Source organism: Pholcus phalangioides, unplaced genomic scaffold (assembly GCF_987345545.1).
Source record: "Pholcus phalangioides strain wild (caught in Gottingen) unplaced genomic scaffold, Ppha-v1.0 ptg000030l_1, whole genome shotgun sequence".
Classification (NCBI taxonomy): Eukaryota; Metazoa; Arthropoda; class Arachnida; order Araneae; family Pholcidae; genus Pholcus; species Pholcus phalangioides.
In genome coordinates, this window is record NW_028301620.1 from 6,398,763 (window position 1) to 6,425,794 (window position 27,032).

The window sequence follows — 27,032 nt, forward strand, 5'->3', positions numbered from 1 at the left end:
ATGATTAATAAAAACAAAAACGAAATGTTCAGCAACAATATTAATTTCCTAAGATTCGAAACTAATTAAAAATTTTTTAAACTTATATTTGTTAAGTTTAAAACTTTAAGTTGTGAATTTATTTTTCATTTCTACAAGGATTTCCATTTTTGCGATTTTCCCGCCAAATCGGGCTGCTTTGAAAAGGGTTTGGGAAATTTTTTGGCTTTGGAGGGGGTGGCGGTATTTTTTTTTTTTTTTTTTTTGGGCGCCTTTCGCCAACAGTTTGGTGGTGGAAATTTCTGTTCTCCTTTGAGAGGATAAAAACGGCGTAAGCAGAATTTTTTGGGGAGGAGGTGGGGGGGGGGTTAAAATTTTTCCTGCAAAATAACACTATAATCTTGGCTCGGGGGGTGGGGGTTAGAACCACAATACCCCCCTTTGCGTACGCCAATGTTTGAGAGCAAAGATATTTTTCTTTTCGTTCACTTCAGTTCTCACTTTTTTTTTGTTTCCTTTTTGACAATGGGGGGGGGGGGGAGCCATGTCCCTCCTAATCCTATAAAAAAAGAGTAGGGCCCCTAGGATGGGATCTTTGGCGAAGCCCGAGCAGAGCATCCCATTACTTAGGCATCCAATTACTTATCCCCTACATGGGATAAGTAATTTTTCTGAGGCCTTACCTAGTAAATTCTAGAAAATTTCAATTCGGATCTTGTTTTTGGGAGGCCCCTCTTCTCTTGTAGCCCTAGGGATGTGCCTGGGTGGGCCTATGCGTTAAGACTGCACTGGCTCCGAGCCAGACTTTTCGCGGAACTTTTTATACTGAATTGATATAAACAAAAACATGATGAGAATTGTCTCGGGGCCCCAGTGCTAGAGAGCCCTGTCAGCCCCACCCTTGTGGAGGCCATATGGAGAGAACACAGAACACTAAAATAAACTACAGGGTGGGCAAAAAAAGTCCGTAGAAACTTTAAAAATTCATAAAAACAGGAAAAATAACCGAAATAAAAAACGGTTTGCAGGGTTAACATCGCTAGGTCACGGGAATTTTTTTAAGACAGGGAAAAAAACTTAAAAAAAACTGGCGCTGGTACGAGTGATTTCGGTGGAAATATGCAAATGAGACTGTTATAAGAACTAGCGCTCCTAATCCACAATCAGTTCACTGTTGTAAACCATGTATGTGAACAATGATGCTTAATGCGAAGGATAAAGCTTTGTTGGTGAAGTTGTATTACGTGAACCAGGAATCAGCGACCATTGCCTTGCGTAAATTCCGAGTTCAGAATAATGTGAGTACTAGAAAAAGGGCCTTTAAAACAGCGACAAGACTCATAAAGCTTGTTTAGCGGTTTGGGGAAACTGGAACGTTCGAGGATCGTGCATAGGCGGAGATAGACGTAGAAGTCAGTGGGGGGGGGGGGGCCCACGATGATGATGATGATGATGTCAATTCATATATTACATTAACTCAGTCAACTCCACATTTTACTCTGGGGGGGCAATGCCCCCCACACTCCCCCCGTATTTCCGCCTATGGGACCGTGTAAGAGCCGGACGACCATGTTTAAGGAAGGCACGTTCACCACGTGTTTCAGTCGAAATGGAAGCGTTAGCGTCCGAATCAACAGTGTTCATGAAGCTGCCAGACGCTTAGGCTTACCACCATCCTCGGTACGCAATATTCTTCATGGAATCCTTGATCTGTACCCATACAGATTGTCATAAAGACGGACTCGCGTCGCGAGATCCCGGGTTCGAACCCAACCGTCACAAGTGTGATGATCGGCTGAAGTTGGTTTTCTGTGGTTCTCAAATCAAGGCACGAATGCGAGCCGATCGCTCCTTTAAAATGTCTCGACACAGAGAGCAACGGGCCTACAAACAGCTCGTATATTAAATCATTACACTTCACTCACTTCGTTTCTGAAATGTAGATGGCATTACTGAAAAATTAGACACAACGCTAGACATGCACTCAAACTGTTAGGTACACATACAGTTACACTTCCTGCACAACTCACTGGGTAGTAAATCACCCGTAGATGGTGATAGACCTGAGTTGTGCTCGGTTTGAAAGAAGGTCGTGCCATGAACCACCGGATATCCTACAGCAAGATGGAGCAACTAGTCACACTGCTAATCCGGTCAAGGCATTCCTGATACAAACGTTCGGGGAAGACAAAATCATTAGCAGGCGTTGCAGGTTCCTATGGCCTCCTCGGTCTCCAGATTTTACACCGGAAGATTATGGTTATGGTTATATTTGAAATCCCAGGTGTATCGATCCAGTCCATCCAATCTGTCGGAACTGAAAGAGGCGATCCGCCGAGAGGTGTCATGTATATATCCGGGCTTGCTGCACTATGCTGTTGCTGAATTTGTGACTCGCCTGCAATGTGTATATAACAATAAACGATTTGGAGGCATTCTGTTTGTCATTTGCGTATCTTTTCTTTTACTTGTGTACGTCAGCACCACCTATCGGCTGTTTTTTGAGGGTTTTTTTTTCCTGTCTTAAAAAAATTCCCGTGACCTAGCGATGCTGACTCTGCATACCGTTTTTTATTTTCGTTATTTTTCCGTTTTTTGTGAATTTTTGAAGTTTGTACAGACTTTTTGTCCACCCTGTATATGGCTTCAGAGACGCCCTTGGGGCGTGTACGACAGGTGCGGTCGCACCAGGCCAACACCTTCTCTGCTTTAGAAGGTGTTGACCAGGCCCCACGTTTTGGAAGGCCCCCCTCGCACTATAAAGTCACTTTGCATGAACCCGTGAAAAATCTGGCTCGGGACCCAGCACATATTTCAGATTAGGGCCCGTGAAAGTAGCAGATGTGAAGCATTTCGACGTAAAAAAAAATATGGTGGGAAAAAGCTTGATTGCTGAATTTAGTAGGACCCCCCCCCCTCCCCCTTCCCCGGCAACAGAGAGGGCAAAGGCAACTTAAAACATATGGGCCTCATAAAAATGAAATCTGGTCAAAAGTTTCGATTGCAAGCATGCAAATTAAATGACAAATTTATAGTTAAGTGCAATGCGCGGCAAGTTTGAGGAATGAGTGGGCAGGAAAATTAGTAGGGTGGGAGAATGGTGGCAAAATTTGTATAGACCACAGGCAATGAAACCTTAAATCCGTCTCTGCCTAGAGAGCGAGGGACTAGGCCAATGAGTGATGAAACGGGTGACCTAAACAGGGCGTTCGAAGCATGTGAATAACCAAGAAAAGAAAAGAATATGCATGTACTAACGTAACCAAAAGAGTCACCAAGAGCGTAACTAAGCATGTGAATGACCGAACGAGTGACCTGGAGGGGAAAGGGACCGGGTCAGTGAGCGATGTAAGGGTCACTAGTGACCTAGAATATGTCAGAACACGTGAATGACTAAAAGAGTGACCTAGAGAGGGAGGGACCAGGTTTGTGAAGGACCTAAAGAGTGACCTACAGTGTGTGCAGGCATGTGAGTGCCCGTGCTCTCTCCAACATCTTGGAGTAGTGCTACTATAGACTAGGATCTTCGGCGTGTCCCCCAAACCAGACTTTTCACGAGCCTTTCTATAGTGAATTTATAGCATGGGGAAAAACCCAATAAAAGATGGTAATTGGACAGGGTTGGAGCCCTGTCAGCCCTATTCTTGTTGGATCCACACGAGAGTCCAAAACACTAAGCAAATATACATGCCCCCCCCCCCAACAAGGGCGGGACTGACAGATTTTTGCACTGGGAGGAGAATTCCAGGAAATGAGTGGTAAGGAAAATCAGACTAGAATGAGAGGGCGGCGACATGAGAGGGTGCTTACCCACTAATTCCCATACTTGGGTCTTTGAATTCATTCAGGCCTAACAGGCCTGTAACTAGACCAGGGCACTGCCACAGAGCCCCGAGAAAAATGGGGGTCAACAAAAAAATGTATACCTACTTTGAATCATGGGCGGAGATCGGGGGGCGGGGGGGGGGCACTGCCTCTGTGTCAAAGGTGAAGTTGACTGATCAAATGTATATATATATGCATATATGAATTGACATCACCATCATCGTGCCCCCACCCCAGAAACAATGGCCGTGCCCCCAAACTTCCAAGTCTATCTTCGCCTATGCTTTGAATAATACTAAAAAATACGTATATATTTTTTGTGCGGGCCCATTTCTCAGAGCCTCCCTCAAGAAGGCACATTACACTAGGGCCGCCCTTATAGGACGCGGGGCACGGTGCCGCTTAGCACTAATTTCATACATTCTGTGCGAGAGGAAAAACGAAATTCAGAAAATGAAAATCATGAAAATTCAGAATAAATGAAAGATAATTTCAGAAATATGATTAAGAAGCCACCTTCAAAGTTGCACGATTTTGTGCTGCCATCTAGGAAGAACGCATGAACATGCAGTTTATACATTTTTTCCTAGATGGCAGCAAAAGTTCAAATATTTCAGGCTACATAATTTTTTGGTTACTTTTGAGGATGATTTTGGCTGGAAATTTTTTAGGGATCTGGCAACTTTACTTACCACGAATGACGTCCGTCGTGGTCACAGCCGTCTCGGGAAGAACTAATTTATAGGCGTCTGAAAATGGGTGATCCCACGGCTAAGTTAGAAAAGGTCAGTGTTTAATAAGTTTAACATTTTATATCCGCTGTTGTTAATTTGCTCTAGTTTCGTTCCCCTCCCCCCTGAACTGCTGAATAATTCTTGATCGAAAATGAGCAATACTGATGAATACGAAACTCCTCCGCCGCCGACCAAGAGACTCCGTTTCGACGATGATATACATTACGAGGGTGAAGACAACAAGTCTCTACCGGAACGGTCGGATTCGAGATCTCCGCTCGCCGATTATTCCCAGTCCTTGAACGTCGATGCCGCTTCACCGATCAATGTCGACCATTCCACGGGTGGCGAGGATGAAGATGATGACGACGATTTGCCGCCCCTACCGGAGACGCCAACTCAGGACACCGAGATCAAGCTCCCCGCCATGCCGAACGTCATCAAGGAGGAGCCCAAAGACGGTGACGAGCGATCGCAGAGTTCTCCCGTTCGGGACGCCGATGAATTCAATCAGGGCCAGGACGGCCAGACGTCCAAATCTAAAGAGCAGTTGGAAGAGGAGGAAAGGGAGAGGATGCAGGTCCTGGTGTCGAATTTCTCCGAAGACCAGCTGAACCGTTACGAAATGTACAGGCGATCTGCATTCCCAAAAGCTGCGATCAAGCGATTGATGCAGTCTATCACCAGCTGCTCTGTCTCTCAGAATGTTGTCATAGCTGTTTCGGGCATAGCGAAGGTTTTTGTCGGAGAGGTGGTTGAAGAAGCCCTTGACGTGTTGGAGAGGAACGGTGAATCGGGACCACTACAGCCGAAACATCTCAGGGAGGCTGTCAGAATCTTGAGGATGCGAAATGCTATACCCAGCAGTCGTCAAAGACCACAATTATTTTTCCGTTGAACTCTCGCTGTTGATCTCTTTGCATTTATGTACATTTTTAAGTTCCATTATTAGTGTTTATAGAAAAGAATTTTTTATTGAACTCTCTCTGGCATATTCTGTGCAAGTATATGTATCTTTTTGATCACATTAAACACTCGTAAAAAGAAAAATATAGTTGCATTCAATGTTAGATGATACTGTCAATTTTTCACTTCATGGGGGGGGGGGCGGCCTGCCATGACCCATGGTCTCTTTAAAAACGAGGCTGGCAGGGGCTCCAGTCCTGGGTGCCCAATATGAATGTTATTGTTATTATTTACACTGCAAGTTTGCCCCCATGGGGACACGAACCCCGGTCTCTCGCTTGCTGGACGAGTGCTCTACCATCTAAGCTATGGAAGCAGATAGAATATTTCAACCTTGGAGCATATATATGTGTTGAAAGGCACCGTACATGGACGGCATCAACAATCAACTAATAGCTCGTGAATGACATACGCCAACCAGATGGCCAACCATGCATTTTAGAAAAGTCCTCTCCACTTGTCAATACAAGATTCATTGAAAGACTGGTTATTTGTGGAGATGAAGATTACAAGGAAGAAAATTCATCAATTTTCTTCCTTAGCTTAGGAAGCTTATCTGCTTCCATAGCTTAGATGGTAGAGCACTCGTCCAGCAGGCGAGAGACCGGGGTTCGTCTCCCCGTGGGGGCATTGATGAATTTTCTTCCTTGTAATCTTCATCTCTACAAATAACCAGTCTTTCAATGAATCTTGTATTGACAAGTGGAGAGGACTTTTCTAAAATGAATAGAACCTTTGTCCTCTTAGTTACAGCCTTGGATCAAGTTGATCACTGTGACAATTTTTTTAGTGTGATGGTTTCATAATTTGCTTATAAATGTTTTTGTGGGCTGCACGAAAGACTGTTGAACTCCAGTTGAGCCAATTTGAACAAAATTTGTTCTGTACTTTCTTTCATGGCCGACATCTAATTGTGAATGAGAACTTACCAACTGTTAGGTTGTGATCTGCTATTTCAAAAGTAGAAGTTTCTGTACTATAGAGTCATGTTTTTAGTCAAATTAGATCAGATGCTTTATCTACATCCAAGGTAACATTTTCAGTGAAGATGAAATGATTTCCTCCACTTATTACATTTGACAAACTATTACGAAACTATCCCTAAACCTATTTGACAGCAACATTTCTTTGAAGGATCGTCATCAATTTTGAAAGGAGAAAATATTCCAACCAAAGTTCTGATAAGAAACTATTTTTATATCTATGAATTTTTTTTGTTAAATGAATAACATGATAAATTTTAAAGAAAATATATCTACAACAGGAATTGTGGCAAATCGAAAAAAAGTAGTGTATTCTTTGACTATAGAACTTAGGGACCCATTTCTATGTTATTAGACAAGCTGACATAATTTCCAATGTTTCCTCTACTCAGACCAATTCAATTATCATACATAAAAAAAAAAAGGTACCAGTGTCAACTTTTCAGGCACCAGAGCGACTTGTTATGACCTGCTCTACAATATGACAAACCCTAAAGATACTGGCTGGTTATCTGCTATTTCGAGTTTCCATACTTTCATTCTTTGCCTTCTCCTTGCAGCTCTCGGGCCGTTTCTCATTTTTCTGTGTTTCGTTTTCAGCTTCGGCTGTCTTGGCTCAGTGCAGAGTGTGGCTGGTTATCTGGACAACCATCGACACCCTTTTTGAAACTGGACCTCTTATTTAGAGCTCTTTTGACAATATCCTGGTTTTTCTATTTGTGATTTTGATTTAAGTGTGGCATTGTTTTAAATAATGTAATCACAAAAATCCTTGGCTAATTTTTCACCAATAGTTGGGGGATCGTTTTGATAGGGAACTGGTAACCAAAAAAGTTTTATTTAAGGCAAACAACAAATAAATATGTATGGTAAGAAAAGGTAAAAAAATCGGTTGTTTGACAACCCCATTGAATATATAGTACCACCTGTTATACTGAAGTGACACTTAAAATAATTTTCAGTTATATAATTTTTTAGCATGCTATCAAAAATAATATTTGCTATATATAGAGACGTAAAATTCTCGAGAATAATCTTTAAGCAAATATTCTCATAAAAGATAATATTCTTTGGAAGGACTACTATTATAAATAACTTGAGAATATTCTTATTATTCTTGATGAGAAATATTCTCCTGTTATTTATAATATAGCTGTATAATCTTTGAGAATATTCTCTGGAAGGACTACTTTTATAAATTACCAGGGAATATTCTTATCGAAAATAATAAGAATTACTCTCAAGTTATTTATAATAGTAGTCCTTCCAAGAGTATTTTCAAGAACAGGGCCGCAACTAGATGCTTGGTCACCTGGGGCAAGTGCACATTTTGGCGCCCCCTTGCAATGTTGAAGGTAAGGTTTGAGAATGAAATTTGTGCACCTCTGGTCCAGTGCCCGGGGCACGAGACCCAGCTGCTCCCCTGCTCAAGAATATTTATAATAACGTGTATTATAATAAATCTCTATAAATAACTTGCGAATAATTATTATTTTCTATAAGAATATTCCCTGATAATTTATAATAATCCTTCAAGAGAATATTCTCTGTCCCTGTCTTTCTTCCCGTCAAGAAGAGGGGGAAATATGGAAAGTTATAGTCCACAATAATAAAGTTTAAAAGCAAGAAAATGCAGCCAACAACATGGCTGAATTGCACAACTTACAAAGAAACATGAGTGATACAGAATTGTAGTGTATGTGCATTGAAGAAAACGACAGTTCTGCATCTTAGATTGGTGATTATATAAGAATAGCTTCCTTTATCAATCAACTTTGGTTTAATTTTTTTTGTTTTGAACTTATTTCTGAAAATTTATCTAATTTTAACATGACTTTTTAAGGTTTCAATCTCCAGGTTTCTAAAAAATCCTTGTAACCAAACTTCTAAAACCTCTCATCACGACCAAGAGAATATTTTGGAATATTCTCGAACTAAAAGTTGTGATTATGAGCTAATTATGCCAAAAAAATAGTTTTGTTTTAAATGTTTTAGGCAATAAAAACTGATTTATATTTCATAATATAAACAAAATAAGTAAAAAAATTTCATTATTTAAAAGAAAAATTAATATTCTCGATTATTCCCCAATTATTAATCCATGAGAATATTTTTCGTTCTCCGACATCACATCTCTAGCTATATAAATGTCATAAACAGTTTTAACAATTGTGGTTTTCCTATTTCGATTTTTTTTTTCCATCCATTTTAAGAAAGGCTAATGAGACTCCAACCCTTTGTGATTGTTGGTTGTTTGATTTGAATAGACAATCTGTTATAACTAAGAATCATTATTAATTATAATTGAAGCAACCAAATTTAGTTCATGCAATGTCCGAAAATCGAACTTGAGAGGAAAAAAATAAATATTGTGCCGTAAAATATGGCACATAATATGCATGTGATTCAATTCAATGCTAAACCTAAGAGTGGTGCATCAGAAAAGTGTCAGGCTTGCACTAGCGCCACGTTATGAGGAAAAACTCTCATTCTTATAGCTGACTAGTTAGTCATTAGAGATGGGATGAATGTTAAGCTGCTATTCAGCATTCGTTTATTTTGCCGAATATTTGGTTCAGCCAAATAATGCTTAGGTATTTGGCCGAATATCTGTGTAAATCTAAGCTAAAAAAAATTATATTTTCCCCCATAATTAAAATGAATGAATTTAATGAATTTTTCCCGTAAATTAAAAATTACTGATTATATTTTATTGTGTGATGATGTATATTCCTTTCTGTGAAAGAAGTTATGTCGGGATGAATTTCTAGCATAAGGAAAACATAAAACTGAAAATATGGAATGCTACTGCAATACATAAAGTGGAAGCGAGCCTGAATTACACAAGTTCACTAACTGAAAGATGATACATCTTGAGCCACTGAAAGAGAACACCCAAAGAGGAAAAATACGAAAATTTTATAATGCATTACTAGTTGAGAGTAAATAATGGTTGCAATTTTCTTAATTAGATGTAAAATTGTAACAAGTGTTGAAAAAAAAAGATTCTGTAAGTAAATATTAAAATACAATAGCCTATATCATTGTTAAATTTGACTGTCAGTATCATGGCAATGAAAATCTTTCAATTATCAGTTTTTCAATATTGATTGAAATTATAAATTATAAATTAAATATTAATCATAATAATTACAAAAAATAATTTTATTGATGAATTAAGAATATATATTTTTTTTTGATATTCGGCCAGAACATTAACTGAATATTCGGCCAAATCCCTATTTGTCCCATGCCTATTAGCCATAATGCTTGTCTAATAGTTTTAAGCATTTTGACAAGCCATTCTGAAATAAAACATTAGTGTCGTGCCAACATTCCAGTTGGTTTTTGTCTCATCCTTTCCAGACTCTTTTTCAGATAGGTCATTTGGATCATTAAGGTTAGAAGACAATTCAATTTATGCGGTTTTAAAAATCAAACTACACACCCTCTTATCTGCGAAGTAGATTTTTGAATTCTTGTGTATTTTTCAAACAGGAATTCTCTTTTCAGGAACAGCATGGACTGTCTGTTCTTATGGATACCGTCAACAAAAGCAGTCAGCTCACACAGGGTATGTGCTCAATTCTAGATTCATTCAATGATCATCTGATGAAACTTGAGCAAACGATTCTACCTGTCTATCAAGAAACTGGAAATCTGCAACGTCGACAAGATAGTATCCTTTTCTTTATTGTATTGAATTAAATTTTAACTGTGTCAGATATTCCATTCAATACGATGCAGTATTCACTCAAATCTGATCCTAACTTTTTTCTTCTAAAATTTCTATTTTCTTCATAATGTTTGAATTTGAATTGTTGAGACAATTGTATACACATTTTTGCTGCTGAGAAATGACATGCACATGTGTCATGCTACCATTCATGTTTAATTCCATAATAAAATGAAACTCCTTTATAACGATTCTCAAATGTATCATTATAAAGGATTTGAGGCTAATATCAAATCTGTAACTACTTTTTTTATCAGAAAGTTCAAATTTTAAAACTAAGAATACGTTACAAATAAATTTAGGTAAACAGTGTAGATATTAGAAAATAAAAAGCAGTTCGACTGTTTAAAATGAGGACCTGCATGAGTGCTAAAAAACAAGTGATTAACAAATGTATGACATGCTTCAACATTTTTAGCAATGGGTAATTCGCATATTCACAGAAAGTCAACAATGTCTTGGACGTCATAATCCTCTCTTTGCAGCACCATCTCTTACATCATCTTAGATCAGGTTGGTCCTTTACAGATTCAAAGTGAGGTGAATGTATAAAGGACGTCATGGGGTATTGTTTTAGAAATTTAACTCCAATTTTGCAATCACATTTAGAAAATTTTAGGCACCATTACCGATTTTCTAGTCGGCATGGGCACCCGGCACCTGGAATTTGTCCAGCCCCGCCCTAGACATAATGTAAAAATTAATTTATTTTTCAATAGAAAGAAATGTAAAATTATAAAGTTAAATAAAATGTTCTTGATTGAATATTTTTCTTAATTTTGGCTTCTAATAAATTTTACATCTTATTTGTTAGAACTGAGCAGGCCAAAGAAATGAAAATCAATGTTGCTATCACTATTTTTGAATTTGCTGAAATGTACATTTTTAAATTTTTCCTTTCATAGTTTCCAAAAAGACAGACCTTTGATTTTTACCTTTTGTTCTAGTCTGTTATAAACATTCCAAGGTATTTTCTCTCATTGACTGCTTTTTTTAGAGTTTACTGAACTGGCTTAAGGGGGAACCACTGAACCTTAACATGGCCATAATGTTATCCACAAGTGCAGTAAACAATTTTTGGTTAATCACCATCATTGAGTACCTTCTCTTTCTGATATATTTTCCAAGTTCGTTTATGATCTAGATCTGTAGTACTTCTTTTTCTCCTATAGTAGGTCAAGCTACACAGTTGATCCACTTATGATCCATACATGAGTATACCCGCAGATCTACACGCTTTAAGTTCATATCCTTATTCTGTATAACTTGGGGTACTCTGTGGCGTCTTGACGCATGGGAACATCCAGCCACATCTTGGAAAGTGCCGAGAGATCCTTGTGACAATTATATCTGGTTGCAATTTTTTAGAGTAAGTGTGCAAATTGGAAGGCATGTATATTTAGCTAGACAGAGTTTCTCTGAAAAATTGCTTTGGCCGAAGCCTATCAAAAGCATACATAGGGTACACAGGATCGATCTTTCGAGGGGCACGAGGAATCTTTTCAGAGAAATTTTGAGTTAATAACCTTCAAAAAAAATTTTAAATTAGCAGATATTGATTTGGTAACATCATCCATTTTCAGTCCACTGCTGGATGAAGGTCTCTAAATTTTTCCATTCTGCTCTGTCTGATGCTTTAGCTATCTAGTTGACTCCAGCCACTTTCCTGATCTCATCAATCCATCTTGTGTGGGGATGCCTTCTCAGACGTTTAACACCACAGGGGTACCAATCTAGAGTACTTGTGGTCCATCTATTGTCCTGTCTTCTTGCAATATGTCCAGCTCATTTCCATTTCAAACGTTTAATTCTTTCCATGATATCGTTTACCTTTGTGTGGTTCCTTATCCAAGTGATTCGTTTTCTGTCTCTCCTTGTGATGTTATATATGTTGGTAATATATATAAAAGTATTTTCTTTCAATATTTAAATTCTTTTGCCAAAAATATTTTTTATTTTTTCAATCGTCATTTGGAGGATACGGGCCCCCACCTGCTTAAGCCTCTGGAGTCTATGACACTGTTAAGAATGCCCTGGCCTTTATGGAAATTTTGTGGCATCTCATTTCTTAAAGACATCATTAATGTGAACTATAGTTTGCAATATTATTAGTTTCTCTAGATTTGAATTCAACATTGTTGCTATGGAAATAAGTTAGCATATGCATCTCATCTTGCGTCAAAGAGAAATTTCGAGATTCTTTCATTTCTGATATGGTCATTGAGGATTTTTTTAGAATGGTTGATACTGTGAAAAAAATTTTACATTAATTAAAAAGTATAATTTGATACCTTTTTGTGGTGCCCTTTTTCTCTTGATGCCCTAAGCACGTGCTTATTTTGATTAATGGTTAATTCAGCTCTGAAGATGATTATAAGAATCCCTTTATCAATTAATTTTGATTTCATTTTTTGCTTTGAACTTTTAGAAATTTATCTAATTTTAAAGGAATTTTTATAATCTTAGTTTCCAAAATGTTCATAACAAAAGCCTTTGAAAACTCTCATCAAGACTCAAACTAAAAGTTGTCATTATGAAAGATTATGCCAAAAATTGTTTTGTTTTAAATGTTTCAAGCAATGAAAATTAAATTGTTTTTCATAATAACAAAATTAGTAAAAATTAATAGTTTTAAAAATTCGTTTTTTTCTTCATTATTTAAAAGAAAAATAATTTTCCAGATTATTCTCTTCAATTTTTACATCCGGAAGAATATTGTCGTTCTCCAAGAATATTCTTGCCTCACATCTCTAGTGAATATAATGGAGAAAAAAAAAGCAAAAGCCATGCATTTTTATTTATTATTCTCAGAGGAATGTGGGCACATGTGGTGTAGAACTACCTTTAAAATTTTATTGCGAAACTTCTTGACTTTGAAGATATCAGTAAAATTATGGAGAGCTTGGATTATGTGATACAGTATTACACTGTCTCTAAAGAAGTGGAATCCTCTATACAAGATGGGTATGAAATTTTATCGAATCATAACTATTTTACCAATGCACAGTGAATCTGGTGTAGATGTTTTTCTTGTGATCATACAGTGAAAAAAACTAAGAATATTTTTGAAACTGGAAAAGTTTCAAGAATAGAAGTAAAATTGGGACTCTGAGAAAATGTCTTTAGCAGAAACCTCTTAAACAATTCACTATTCTGCTCTGTAAAATACTTTGCATATTAAACATATTTGGGTCATTCTATTGAAATTAGCCTAAATTGTGTCCCCAGCAGTTTACTCTTAATATATTTGGCACAGAATTTTTTTCCCTATCAATTTATATTTATATTCTTGTTTCTGACAAGTCACCACTCTACTTACAATTTTTTTATCAATAGATTTTTAAAGTTTGATTGAACACATTTTCATGTCTTAAGGAAATGTCCTTCTCGGCTGTCCCCAGACCATTTTTCTAATTTTAAAATAACTTTCTATCTTAAAACAAAATTATATATTTTTTCAATAATATATATTTTTAGGATGTGTATACTCTCATATTTCATCTTTTTTATAATTTAAAATATTTTTATCAATACTTTATAGCTAAATGAAAATTTCCCCTATCTTTTTTTTCCATTTGTGACATTTGGAAAACATTGGTTCAAGTTCTACACCAGTTGCCACCTATAAAATTTTGTGTTGAGAGGAATGTAGCCTTAGTTAATACCTCTTTTTAACTTAATTAGAATTGTAAATTACTTCACAAATTAGATTTATTCTGGAAAAAAGAGGCATGTGTCTATTAACTGTCTTTCTCCTGGCTATTTTTTTGTGTGAAATATATAATTGAAATTATTATCAATTTACCTTAAGTTTCAGTCTAGAGACTTCAATATTATTTCTGAAAAGCATATGTTTTCAACAAGCATTTTTTTATCAGTAGTGCAAAACATGTAAAAATGTCTTTCTCATGGCATTAGGTTACCAGAAGGAAGGTTTGAGCATAAGTTGGGAGGTGTAGATAAAAATAAACAAAATCCAAATTTCTCGATTGCAACATCAAGCTGCAGTAATGTTTCATTCGAAGACTTTTCTTTGAGAATGCATCTTGTGCTCTGTCAAAACAGACAAATTAGAAATCAGTTGATCCCATAAAATTGACCAAAAAAGGAAGGAGTGAGAAACACAAATAAAAAAAGTAAAGAAAAATTGCAATTGATAAAAAAATTGTTCAGAGTATCAGTACTGAAATCCACGTTGAAACTAAAGTACGAAAATACATGGAACATGTTGCGGGAGTCAAGCATGAATATCAAGTTGAGTGCTGAAATAGGCAAAATGCCGCACCAAACTTGCCTATCTCTTAGCATGGTTGAACTTAAATGAAAGTTTTCACCATCAATTTTGAACAAACTGCTGCTGACTATACTTTATTTATCAGCTGGTTAAGAATTGTCCCAAAAATTTTTTTATTTATTTTTTGGTTGACATTTATTTTTAATATATATATATATGTTTTTCTATTTTTTGTCTGATTTATAACGAATGACCCACTTAATTGTTCAATTTATTTTATACATTTCAAAAAGCGTTCCTGTACCAAAATAGTAAATTTTAGAGCCACATTAAAAAAAACTTCTAACATATTCTCATGCCTTGTGTGGAATACCACATTAATTTCAGATAGATTGTTGAGAATTTTTACACTTTTTAAAAACTAAAAATGAGAATAAATTCATATTAATTCACAGGAGTTTTGAGTAAAAGCTTGGTTGAAGATACTTTTCCAACTTTATAGCCTGAATTGGAGTTGGTTTTTGCTTAAAAAAAGTCATTACTGCAAGCAGCAGAAACAACCAGATTTTCTATTATTAATATTACGTAGTTACCAATGCAACGTTTGTTGTGAATGGATAGCATTTGAAAATATTCTGTTGAAATTTGATTAATAGATTAAAAAATGTTGGTGTACCAGATGAAGATTTTAATCGATTCCCAGCCCAAATAATTATATTTTATTAATGTGATAACAAATAATAATAGTTTTTTTTCTTGATTATTACAATTAGACCAAGTGCATCACTGGAAAAATTCTTAGAAAGTCTTGAGAGGTTGAAAGCAGCCATAAAATTCTTCGAGTCCAGTAATCCAACCTCTCCTGAACTAGCAGAATTGGTAAGACAACTAAGCACTATTTGGTATTTTTAACTTCAGTTTTACTCACTGATAAATTAAATTCAAGACAAGAGCATTATTGTAGATTTATTATGATTAGTTTTATGCTTGTATAACATTATTTTGCCTCTTTGTTGTGGAGTCTACATTGTTTGAAGTTGGTGGTGACAAACTGCAAATGGAATTTCGATCGGTGTTGTCTCGTCATAGCAAACCAGTGCCACCAGTAACTATACTAGACTGGTTGGGAGCAGATGAAGGTAATTAACACCACTTTGTAAAACAAGTTTGAGTTCATTTGCTCAAAAATTTGAGTTTTAATAGTATTAGTAAAAGCCTTGGTAGTACATTAATCCTTTGTTACACTGAGTATGTCATAGAGACGGAGGAAAAAATTTGATCCAGCAGATGACTTCATCATAGACTCTTATGTGCTGAATTTTTAACAATAGTTATAATATAAATGGCATGAAATATCTGAATGCTCATTATACTGAGGCACATTGTAGTAAGGCACTACTGTATTAGGTTATTAAATTTTGAAAACTATGGTAGCTTTAAAAAGTGGTTACAAAATATTCATTTGTAAATTTCTCAGTGCTGTATTTTTATATTTCAGAAATACCACTTGATGATTCTAAAATACGAACTGCACAACTCCCAGGTATGCAGAAATAAGCACATTTATCTTTTGTTATTCAAAAATACAGTAATTTAGTTTCTTGCTAATAAATTCATAGATTATACGTTCAAAATCATCTGAATTTCTTAATAGGGATTGCAGACTGTGGTGCATTACCTGCAGCTTCTTTTCCTGAGAGGTTGGGATAAAAATATTTTCAGAAAAATAATTTAAATAATACATTTTATTTTATTAGCTCAATTTTTTTTCAAGCTGATAATTTTTTTCATAGTTGAGGATATGTATATGCGCGCGCGCACACACACACACACACACACACACACACACACACACACACACACACACACACACACACACAGAAAGACAGAAAAAATCATTTAAAAAATCAATCTCAAATTGTACTTCTTACAAGGTCTTAAAAGTTGCAGTATAGAGCCTCAAAAATTGCCCATGAAATAGATGTATTGAAGTAATATTATACTCCAAATATACAGGGTGGATACTGTTGACTGCCCAATAGCTACACATGTGATTCCTTGTGAAAAACTTATATAGAAAAGTGTTTTCAGTTCTTTTATTTGTGATATTAAATTACAGAATTATAACTACAATATATTTAAAATTGATGACTCCACTTTTGAATCCTGCCAACTTCACCGAACGTGCACCAAACGTATAACTTGGTGTTTTTAAGGTGATAAAAATGCTATAACCCTGAGAGTAATGAAGAAAGTTAGAGATGTGCAAACCAGTTTTTTCCTCACCTTTTCCCTCAAAAAATTTGACTTAACAGTGAAGGAAAAAATTGCTCTGGCAAAAAAGTGCTGATTTTGGGAAAACAATTTTTCAAATAGATCTCCTTTGTCTAACACTTTACAAATCTGGTGATAAATTTGCTAGCATAGTGGGGTGAAGGTAATATGATAACAAGGTTAACATCACTCTCACATAGAGGAAAAAGCGCCAATTGTGAAAGAAAATAACTGAACTTGGTTTCTAACAGGATTGAATATTTCACTTCATTTTCAATTTTAAATGCATAGCTTTGCATATATGCAAAGCTATGCATTTAAGGGTCAAAATGACAGGTTGCTTATGGATAAGGGTGGAAAAATCGAGGTTCCCCCCCTAAAATATGTGGCCAATAGGCCTAACCCTTTTCATTCCTTAAGATATTATTGTTGATAAGGGTAACACCCAAAAGTTTGTGTGTGTGAAATATATGCAGCTGTGGATTATAGATGACATTTTTTCTTGGATTAGCAAATTTACACGTGTGGATTACACACAGCTGCAGATGAAAACAAATTAGGATAGAATTTTAGATAGACATTTAAATTTTAAAAACTCTGTATATAAAAAGAAACTATGCAGAAAATCAGATGAAACCAGTCATGCAGAGTTCCCAACAACCAGAAAAGTCAGGGAAATGAAAACAGTCTGTGAAATAAAGGATAGGAAAAATGTAAAATATTTGGCAAAAGTCCAAGAAATATGCAAATATTTGATAAAAGTCAGAGAAAAATTCTGTGAAAGGGAACAAAAATTCAAAATTTAGAAGATTAAGATTTTAAACCTATATTTTTTCTTCCAGATTTTTGATCATTGAAATGATTGAGCAGATTTTGCTGGGACCCCTGTAATGTAATTAAACCAGTTATGAGTATTCACTCAAATCTAATTTATTCAAACTATCAAATCATGACTAATAGCGTCACTGGTAATATTTCTTTCATTGAGAGTTTAAAAAATTGATTTTGAAAATTTATTATCCAAAATGATTGCTTGTATTTTTTTTTAATGAAGTTCTCTGAAAGTTATTTTGATCTAAGGCTGGTGTGTATTACATTATAAAAGTTTTATAAAAAGCCTTTTATAAAGAAAGAGATAGCAGCCTTTTCTGGATATTATGCTGAGGTGAGCTCTGAAAGAAAAGTCATCTGGTCTCAGTGGGACTTGAACCCAGGCCCTCTTGCAATCAGGGCAAGTATGCTACCATCTGGAGATACGACTCTGCCTTCCTTGTTTCACGCACTGTGGCATGAAGCATTGGAGTAGAGGCATTAGTAGCCTCTCTCTACCGTCTCACCTGGGTGGCTATTTGCCAAAGTTAAGAGAGGCTAATAATGCCTCTATTTCAGCACCTGAAACCACAGCACGTAAATAAGGAAGGCAGGATTGTGTCTCCAATGATGTAAATGGTAGCATGCTTGGTCGGTTTGCAAGAGTTGGGCCTGTGTTTGAGTCCCGGCAAAAAAGGCCAGATGACTTTTTCTTCAGAGTTCACCTCAGCATAATATCCAGAAAATATCAATATTTTATAAAACTTTGATAGTGTAATCTTAGCCTAATGAATAATTTAAATAGTGCAGCATAAATGTTTCTAAAATATTCTTTCTACACTTTGTCTATAAATTGGCCATTATGATTTGCGAAATCCTCACAATTTTTTTGTTTTTATCTTCTCATTTTATTTCATTTATTTAAGCGAATTCACAGATAATATGAAACTAATGGGGCTAGTCGGGAATCAAAGCAATAAGGAGTTACTTCAGACAAACTTAAACAGACTTGCAATATGGGCAAATGAATGGCAGTATGATGTTTAGCATCAACAAGTGCATGGTTGCTCATTTTGGTTTGAACAACTCATGTTTCACTTATGAGTTGAATGGTGTTATTACTCTGGATGCAACTCGGATCACCGAGCTGGGTATTCTTATAGATAAGTAGCTTAGGTTTTCGGAACACTGTTCAGCCGTGGTGAAAAAAGCGAACAGAATGCTCGGTTTCATTCTTAATTAGGTGTCTTTGTGTTTGCCTAAGGCAATTCTTCCACTTTTCAGGGGCTTAGTTCGTCCTGGATTGGAGTATGCTGTAACGATTTGGGGACCTCATGTACAGAGGGATATAGACTTTGTTGAAGGGGTACAGAGAAGAGCTCACAAGGCTTGAGCTATGAAGAGCGACTTGATTTCTTGAATGTGTTTACATTGGAGGAACGCAGGTATCATGGCGGGACATGATCAAAGTGTTTAAAATTTTCAATAGGATGGATAGGATGGACCATGAATTATTAATATGCCTTCAATCGACTGGTAAGGGACAATTCAAGATTGAGGTGTCTCAGGGAATTTTTCTCTAATAGGGTTGTAAATAAATGGAATAGCTTACCTCTAGGGGTAGTGAATTCGAACATAATGGACATGTTTAAAAAGAAATACGATAAACATGTTGGGGTAAATCAAGAAGCTATCCTTACTTAGAATGACAACCATAAGTATTCTTTATGGGCATTGTATAATATTTTATTATGTGTATATATATATATATATATATATATATATATTGTTTTTAGGTTTTGTAATTGCATTTTTAATTGGGTTGCTGTATTTTAAAAATATATTATATCTATATTTGTTATGGGCATATTTTTTTTCCAGCCACTTCATTGGGCATTTTGCCTGCCATGGCCTTGCATTTGTATTTTATATTTATTATCGTGTGTTAATTAACATGTTTGTTGTATTATATTTTTGAAATCAGATAATGTATTGAAAGATCTAGTGAAAATAAGCCAGTGGTTGAGACTGAATAGAAATGAAGATTTTGCTATTGTTTACTCCTCTATCAGAGCTAACATATTGATGCGTTCTATTGAGAAGTGAGTATTTATTTACCAAAGGCAAATGATTTGATTCGTTATCAAAGGAAAATGTTAGAACCAAAAATGGTACTGTTATTGAATATGTAAAATAGAACAAAACAATATTTGATTCTCATATGTAAACTATTTTTATCATTTGTGTCATTATACAGTGAAACACCTATGTAACGATATTCAAGGGATGGGAGAAAGGAATTGTTATAAAGAAATTATTGTTACAGATGGAATATATTAACACGATGAAAAATGCACTGGAACGAAAGAGTAATATCATTATATAGGACTTTCACTATATCTTGTTGGCCATTTTGCTTGTCATGACCCTTACAGTACGGGGGGGGGGGGGGCAACTCTTTTAGCATGGAGCATCCAAGAATTCTACCTCCAAAATAAACAGTTTTTGTGATGGAACCTAGGGTTACAAATAACTTTTTTGGTCTGTGCAAGTTAACATGCAGCTAAGCCATTAGTGGCAGAAAAGAGGAAAAAATTGTGACATATAACCCTGGGTATACATAGAAAAAAAAAAAAATTTCCCCTTCATAATTGCTCGTGACTGGGAGGAAGAAATTTCCCTGTTACTCCTAATGATAAGAGCAAGGTTGGCATATTTTTGTACTGAAGTGGCGGGGGGGGGGGGAATGTATGTATTCCCAGAATAAGTGACCTAGAGTTCTTTAGAAAAATGGTTTATCTGGATGTGAGTATCACTCAATCTTGTTTTGGCAGTATAATTCTGTGACACCCTGTATGTGTTTTAAATAAATTTACATCTATGCATAAAGACATAAATGTTTTTAAAATAAATAGCATCATGTTTTTTTTATGTGCAGCAAACATGTTTGGCTGAATCTATGTTTTTCTTTTCAGTTTGAAAGATCATCAGAAGAATTCAAGTGGGAATAGCAACACTTTGACTGTTCAAAATTCTCCCCAAATGGTGAGTTTTTTACTATTGTTTAAATACTTTGCTAAATTTTGTTTTTCATATTTTAGCAAAAAATCTCTACCTCTCCTTTGCAAGAATTCAGCAATAACTTTTGAAAAGATGTAGATTGATTTTTATTTATTGTCCATAACCCCCATGATCTATGGCCATTAGGCAGTTACCATTGTGTTAGAATTGAGTTTTTATCTAACCCAACTGTTCATGTATGTAGTGTTTTGGATGTTATTAGAAGTTCAGGTAATGTCACCTGTCTTCCAAATTGGAAGTGAGAAACAACTGCAAATTTTGTGACTAATCTTTCAAATGAATTTTAATATTGTAGACTCTGTTGCTCCGTGTGGATAGAAAATCTATCCGTACGGTGGAGTTTTTTGAGACCGGGTCTGATTTGAATTTCGAAGTTGAAAAGCTACAAGAAAACCAACTTCAGCTGACCATTTTTTTTTGTCGCACTACGGTCATTTTCTGCACACGAGGACTAATTAGACCGGGACCTACAATTTATTGCCGATTCCGAACGGCAGGCTACAGAACTTCAGCTGACCAGCACCGTGCCACCTGTGGGGGAAAGAGGGTAGTCAGTGCTTCACATAAGTGGATACAGACTTCATGAATGAGGATGGGGGGGGGGAGATGTCTACCTCCATCCTCCTGCCTATGCCAATAATACAATTTTTTGCTGAAGGGGGAATCGCCCTTGCGATGTATCTGCCTGTGGTGCTCCATTTGCAATTCCTGAGATAATTTTTACTGTTCTTTGCTGAATACCGGAATTATTAATATATAAATACACTTGTGAATTTACACAAACAGATCTAGTATTTGATGATTAAATGTTATTGACTCTTTTATGTTTAATGTGTTAAGCATGAAAATACTTTGTAAAAAAGGTAGTTAGAATTATTGTAAAGTTTCTGAAAAAAAAGTCACTACACTGTCCAATTAATATAGGTCACTACTAGTGTGGTCTTCTTTTACGATTTTTTCCCTAATCGAAGCTTGATAACTCAAGAGTGATTTAAATACATTTTTTATGCCTTTCTCCTTCTTGATCATAAATTTTCCCTTCCTGTATATTTCTGTATATGGGAAAAGTCTGAAGTCTAGTGATGTTGCAATAAGAGAGGCCATTTTGCACATTGCCCAGACTTCAGACCTTGGCCATTTCACAAAGTGACATGGCTACATGACAGGTTGCCCTTACTAGATGTTGGGCCTGGTGCAAAACTAATAACAGCGCCTCTTCATACTATGAATTATTTTTTATCTCTCATACAGTATAACTTTTAATAATGCATGTTAGTGAACACTTTTCTGAGTACCACGGAATAGGACTTCTAATATACAGTATATCACTCTAAATATTATCCTGTTTATGGAAAAAATTTTCAGTCCCATGTATCGATGCTGTGACTTTTATTTAAACTAAATCACGGCATATGAGTTGACTTTATTGAGAGGGTTTCACTGTGTTACACTTAGGCTTTTATTGATTTTTTTAATCAACATCCTTGCTAAAGAGCAGCCGCTCTGTTTTGTTAGATAAATATACAATATTTTCTCATTTTTATTCTGCGAGTGCAGGGTCCCTCAAAGCACTGGATCTGGTGCTAGGCTTCAAACATGAACTCTAACATATTTATATTTTTAAATTTAAAAAGATTTTGTTCACCAGCAATATATTTTACAGAAAGGAAAAAGTCAAATGGTTAAATGAAAAAAAAGAATCCCTTTATTTGCATAAATTATGGCTTTTTTGTATTTTTCCATTATGTGAATCTATGGCTAATGAATTATGGGTAACAATGATTGTTTTTGTTTGGTGCTGAATAGATTTACATTTCATTTTTCCCAGGGCAGTCGCAGAAGCATTGCCAAAGAAACAACGCCAAGACGACCCGCTCCAAAGACTATTCAACAAATGTAAGTAATACTTTTTGTAATACAGCTCTTACGTAAGAAAAATGTTCCAATTGCAGATCTTTTTTGAATTTTCTGAAATTGCTATCCTTTAGAAAGTTAAATGCCAACTATATTTTTGCAACTAGTGTCTAATACAACTAGACACTGAATTTGTGTGTAGTTGAAGCTTGTGTCTAGTTTGTGCTGTTGAAGAAAGCGATAAGGGATAGTAAAAAGGAAGTTGAATCTAGGTTGGCAGATAACATTGGCTCTGACCCAAAATCATTTTTTCGATACATCAATAATGGATGTTAGGGGACAGTTGGTCCCCCTCTTGATAGGAGGCTCTAGGGTAGAGAGCAATGTAGACATGTGTAGTGCTTTCAATGACTTTTTCGCGTCGGTTTTTAATGGAGATAATGATATTCGATATATGAGTGTTGCATGGGGTAATAAAACCCTCAACGATATTCAAGTAGAAGACGTGGAGGTCCTAAATCTTCTAAGAAATGTATGTGCAAGCAAAGCACCAGGACCAGATGATATCTATCCCAGGGTCCTCAGGGAATGTGCTAATGAATTGTTGGGGCCAGTCGCGCAGATATACAGGAGTAGTGTTGCTGAGGGTATCGTCCCAAGAGATTGGAAACTTGCTAACGTTGTTCCGATATTTAAGAAGGGTAGTAGAGAAGCGGTGTCAAATTATCGTCCAGTGAGTTTGACGAGCTCCCTCTCGAAAATTTTGGAAATTATCATCAAAAGGCAGTTTGTGAAGTGGATAGACGAGAATAATGTATTGTCTGATAATCAGCATGGGTTCAGGAAGGGGAAGTCATGTGTAACTAACCTCCTTTGCTTCTATGATCACGTGACTAAGGCTTTGGGTAAGAGCAAAAACGTCGACGTTGTTTACCTTGATTTTCAGAAGGCATTCGATCGGGTCCAACATGGCAAACTCTTGAAGCGTTTACATGAGATTGGAATTGGTGGCAACTTGCTGAATTGGATAGAATCGTGGTTAAGAGATAGGTTGCAACGAGTTATGGTGAACGGGGAATTCTCTGGTTGGACAGACGTCACAAGTGGAGTTCCTCAGGGAAGTGTCCTTGGCCCCCATACTTTTTTCACTTTTTATCGATAAACTCGATCAGGGTATCGATAGGATTACTAGCAAATTTGCAGATGATGTGAAGATAATGGGGGTAATCGGGAATGAAAGCGATAGGGAGTTGCTCCAGACCAACTTAAACAGGAATGCAGCATGGGCAAATGAATGGAGCATGACGTTCAGCGTTGATAAGTGCATGGTCGCTCATTTTGGTTCGAACAACCCACAGTTCTCTTACGAGTTGAATGGTGTCACTATCCCGGATGCAACTAGGGTCACCGATTTGGGAATTCTCATTGATGAGCGACTTAGGTTTTCTGAACATTGTTCAGCGGTGGTAAAAAAAACGAATAGAGTGCTTGGTCTCATTTTCAAAAAGGTCTCTTCGCGTTCTCCTAAAGTCATTCTTCTGCTTTTTCGAGGCTTAGTTCGTCCTGGACTGGAGTATGCTGTAAGGTTTTGGAGACCATACCTACATAAGGGACATAGACTTGGTTGAAGGGGTGCAGAGAAGAGCTACGCGTGTCCTTATTGGCACACAGGGCTTGAGTTATGAAGAGAGACTTCATTTTTTGAATATGTTTACATTGGATAAACACAGGTGTCGAGGAGATATGATCGAAGTGTTCAAAATTTGCAATGGGATGGATAGGATGGACCATGAACTGAACTTTTAGTACACTGCCAGTCGACTGCTTTTACAAGGGGACACCAGTATCGATTGGTGAGGGACAATGCAAGGTTATGGTGTCGCAGGGAATTTTTCTCTAATAGGGTTGTTAATAAATGGAATAGCTTACCCCCGGAGGTAGTAAATTGTAACACAATTGACACGTTTAAAAAGAAATATGATAAACATGTTGTGGTAAATCGAGAAGCTATCCATTCTTACAATAAGACAACCATAAGTATTCTTTATGGGTGTTGTATAATATTTTATCATGTGTATATATTGTTTATAATTTGTATTAATTGCATTTTTAATTGGGTTGCTGTATTTTTGAAATATATGACATCCATATTTTTATGGGCATCTTTTTATCAGCCACCTCATTGGACATTTTGCCTGTTGTGGCGTTGTATTTGTATTTGTATTTTTTTCTCCACTATTTTGAAGAAAAAGATCTCTAAAACTAATTTGATTCAGTCCATATGTATACATTTACTTTAAAATATAGTAAAGATGATTAACCTTCAAAACTAATAGTGATCATAAAATTTGTATGCCTTTATATATAATCCCAATGCAATAAAATAAATAAAAAGAAAATTGGTCTGTCCTGAAAGGATTTCATGGTAAAAGTAAGTGAGGAGTTGTAACTTGGTAACAAAGATTTAATAACATTGGACTAAAATGAGAATGAAAAAGGATTAGCCAAGGAAAATAGGGAGGAATAGATAAGAGAGTTTCAGCTGGTACATTTTCGACAGCAGGAAAGCTAAGAACAAGGAACAATTTATTTGATATGCCCTGCCAGCAAGAGAAAAATAACCCAGTCACTTTTTGAAAACCTCAATTCTCATTTCGAGAAAAAAAAGCAAGGTTGTATACGGCGTGTATACAATTTACATTGATTTGCCTTAAAGTAACAATTAATTTTACATTCTTTTAATTTTATCTAGCTGTTTAAAAAAAGTTATAATTTATTGTTTACAGTTGAAAGAAAGTCGTAAATTTTATATGATGGCTTATTATTTATGAAACTTCAATAGACCACTACCAGTGAAAGGTTAATCTTTCAGTTTTTATTTTAGACCAGAAACATCATATGCAAAATATGCATTCATTAGCATTTTTTTACATTCTTACATTTTTCTTTCTTTTCTTGATGTGCTTTCTTTTTTTATATCTGTTGCCCATACGTCCATATTCATTGGAAAAAAAGCCTTGTTCTTATTTGTTTTATCACTCAGGATGAAGAGGAAAGCTACTGCTGTGATTGCTAAGTATTCACCAACTGTAGAAAATGCTGTTCTAGGTAAACATTTTTTTGTCCTTGCTAACTACTATCTCTACAGCATGTCTTCGAGGATTTTAAAAATGCATGCCATTGTGTGTTTGGGATGCTGACTGGCTGGGTTGGTTGATAACGCATATATCTGATTTCACTCTTATTATAAGATGGCTTGTGAACAATCACAATATGAATTTATTTATAAAAATTCACTCACATGAAAAGACATCAATATGTTATATACACTGACACGCAACAACTGTATATTTTTTCTTCTTCTGGTAGCATGGCACGAGAAATCTGCATAGTTGCTTTTAAGGCCAAGCGTTGGCGAAACGGCCACACAACTCCCCCCCACTAGTCTCACACTTCATTTATGAGATGAAACCAAACTTTGCGACCGTATCGAGAGATGTAAGTTTTCTTCTTATTACTGGAACATGATGAGTCAACCTGAACGGCTTCATTGAACAGCAAAAATGGCGGCTTTAATCTGTCGATGTTGATCACCTTTTGCTCATCATTTACTTCCACCACAAACTTCTTGGTCAATCTACACATGGCATGGAATGGGCTTTTGTACAGGCACCGGAGAGACTGCTTGAAGCTGGTGGTGAAGACATGAGTGCAGGTAATGAGCTCCTTCGGAACGTAGATCGATGGAGCGATCATGGGTTTCAGAGCGCTAATGATCCTCTGCAATCTGGCAATGTAGTTAGGAGGGTTGGACAATGGCTGATCGTCATACAGCTGACCAGGAAGACGATGTGAGGAATCATAGGTCAGCTGGGCTGTTGAAGCATCCAGGTGTTATTTCATGTAATACCGCACCCATCACAAAACCACTGCAATCAGTGACCAAAACCATTTTAGCATTCACTGAAGGATGATAAAATAATGAATTTATTTACAAAAATTCACACACGAAAAGACATCAACATGTTATATACACTGACACGCAACAACTGCATATTTTTTTCTTCTTCCAATAGCTTGGCCCTCGTAATCTGGGTAGTTGCTTTTAATGCTAAGCATTGGAGAAACTCTGCCTTATGTGTGTCTACATGAAAATCTGTAGCAAATTAACAAGCAACTATTTTTATTTCCTACTCATCAAGTTTTAGGCTACGCATTAAACTTTGTGGAGAGCTGAAAATTTCACTTATACTCACGATTACTTTGATTTACCTTGAAAAGGTTCCACTCGATTACAAATTCTTTGCACGAAATTTGCTTGAAATGTTTGTCTTTATTGCTTTTTTTCCCATCAAAATCCAAAGTTCTTAATGATAGTTACATTTTTTTTCAATAGGTCATCGCCTTCAAACATCCTTGCTACCGGATCCGAAAGATGAAATACCAGAGTATGAAATTGTTGGATTCATGACCACTATTAGTGCTCTTTTAAAATTAATGCAGGTATTTTTTTTTTTGAGATTTGTTGATTATATCTTGATTATTTTCTTTTATTT

General features: G+C 36.1%; 2 protein-coding genes across 2 annotated transcripts in view; both read left to right on the forward strand.

The window, feature by feature from the left end:
- Positions 1–4,497: 4,497 nt before the first annotated feature.
- The window catches only part of Exo70 (exocyst complex component 7), a 33,390-nt gene continuing 10,855 nt past the window's right edge, over positions 4,498–27,032 (forward strand). The window contains exons 1-11 of the mRNA XM_089252731.1: positions 4,498–4,589; positions 10,001–10,166; positions 13,103–13,187; positions 15,231–15,336; positions 15,479–15,596; positions 15,956–16,000; positions 19,526–19,643; positions 20,517–20,586; positions 22,451–22,518; positions 25,520–25,584; positions 26,873–26,979. Of these exons, the coding sequence (XP_089108857.1) occupies positions 4,560–4,589; positions 10,001–10,166; positions 13,103–13,187; positions 15,231–15,336; positions 15,479–15,596; positions 15,956–16,000; positions 19,526–19,643; positions 20,517–20,586; positions 22,451–22,518; positions 25,520–25,584; positions 26,873–26,979 (978 nt within the window). The 5' untranslated portion in view covers positions 4,498–4,559. The remainder of the gene's footprint in view (positions 4,590–10,000; positions 10,167–13,102; positions 13,188–15,230; positions 15,337–15,478; positions 15,597–15,955; positions 16,001–19,525; positions 19,644–20,516; positions 20,587–22,450; positions 22,519–25,519; positions 25,585–26,872; positions 26,980–27,032) is intronic.
- Positions 4,582–5,588, forward strand: Taf11 (TATA-box binding protein associated factor 11). Its single transcript, XM_089252732.1, has one exon. It carries the CDS (start codon positions 4,690–4,692, stop codon positions 5,434–5,436), a length of 747 nt encoding a protein of 248 aa, XP_089108858.1. The 5' UTR covers positions 4,582–4,689; the 3' UTR covers positions 5,437–5,588.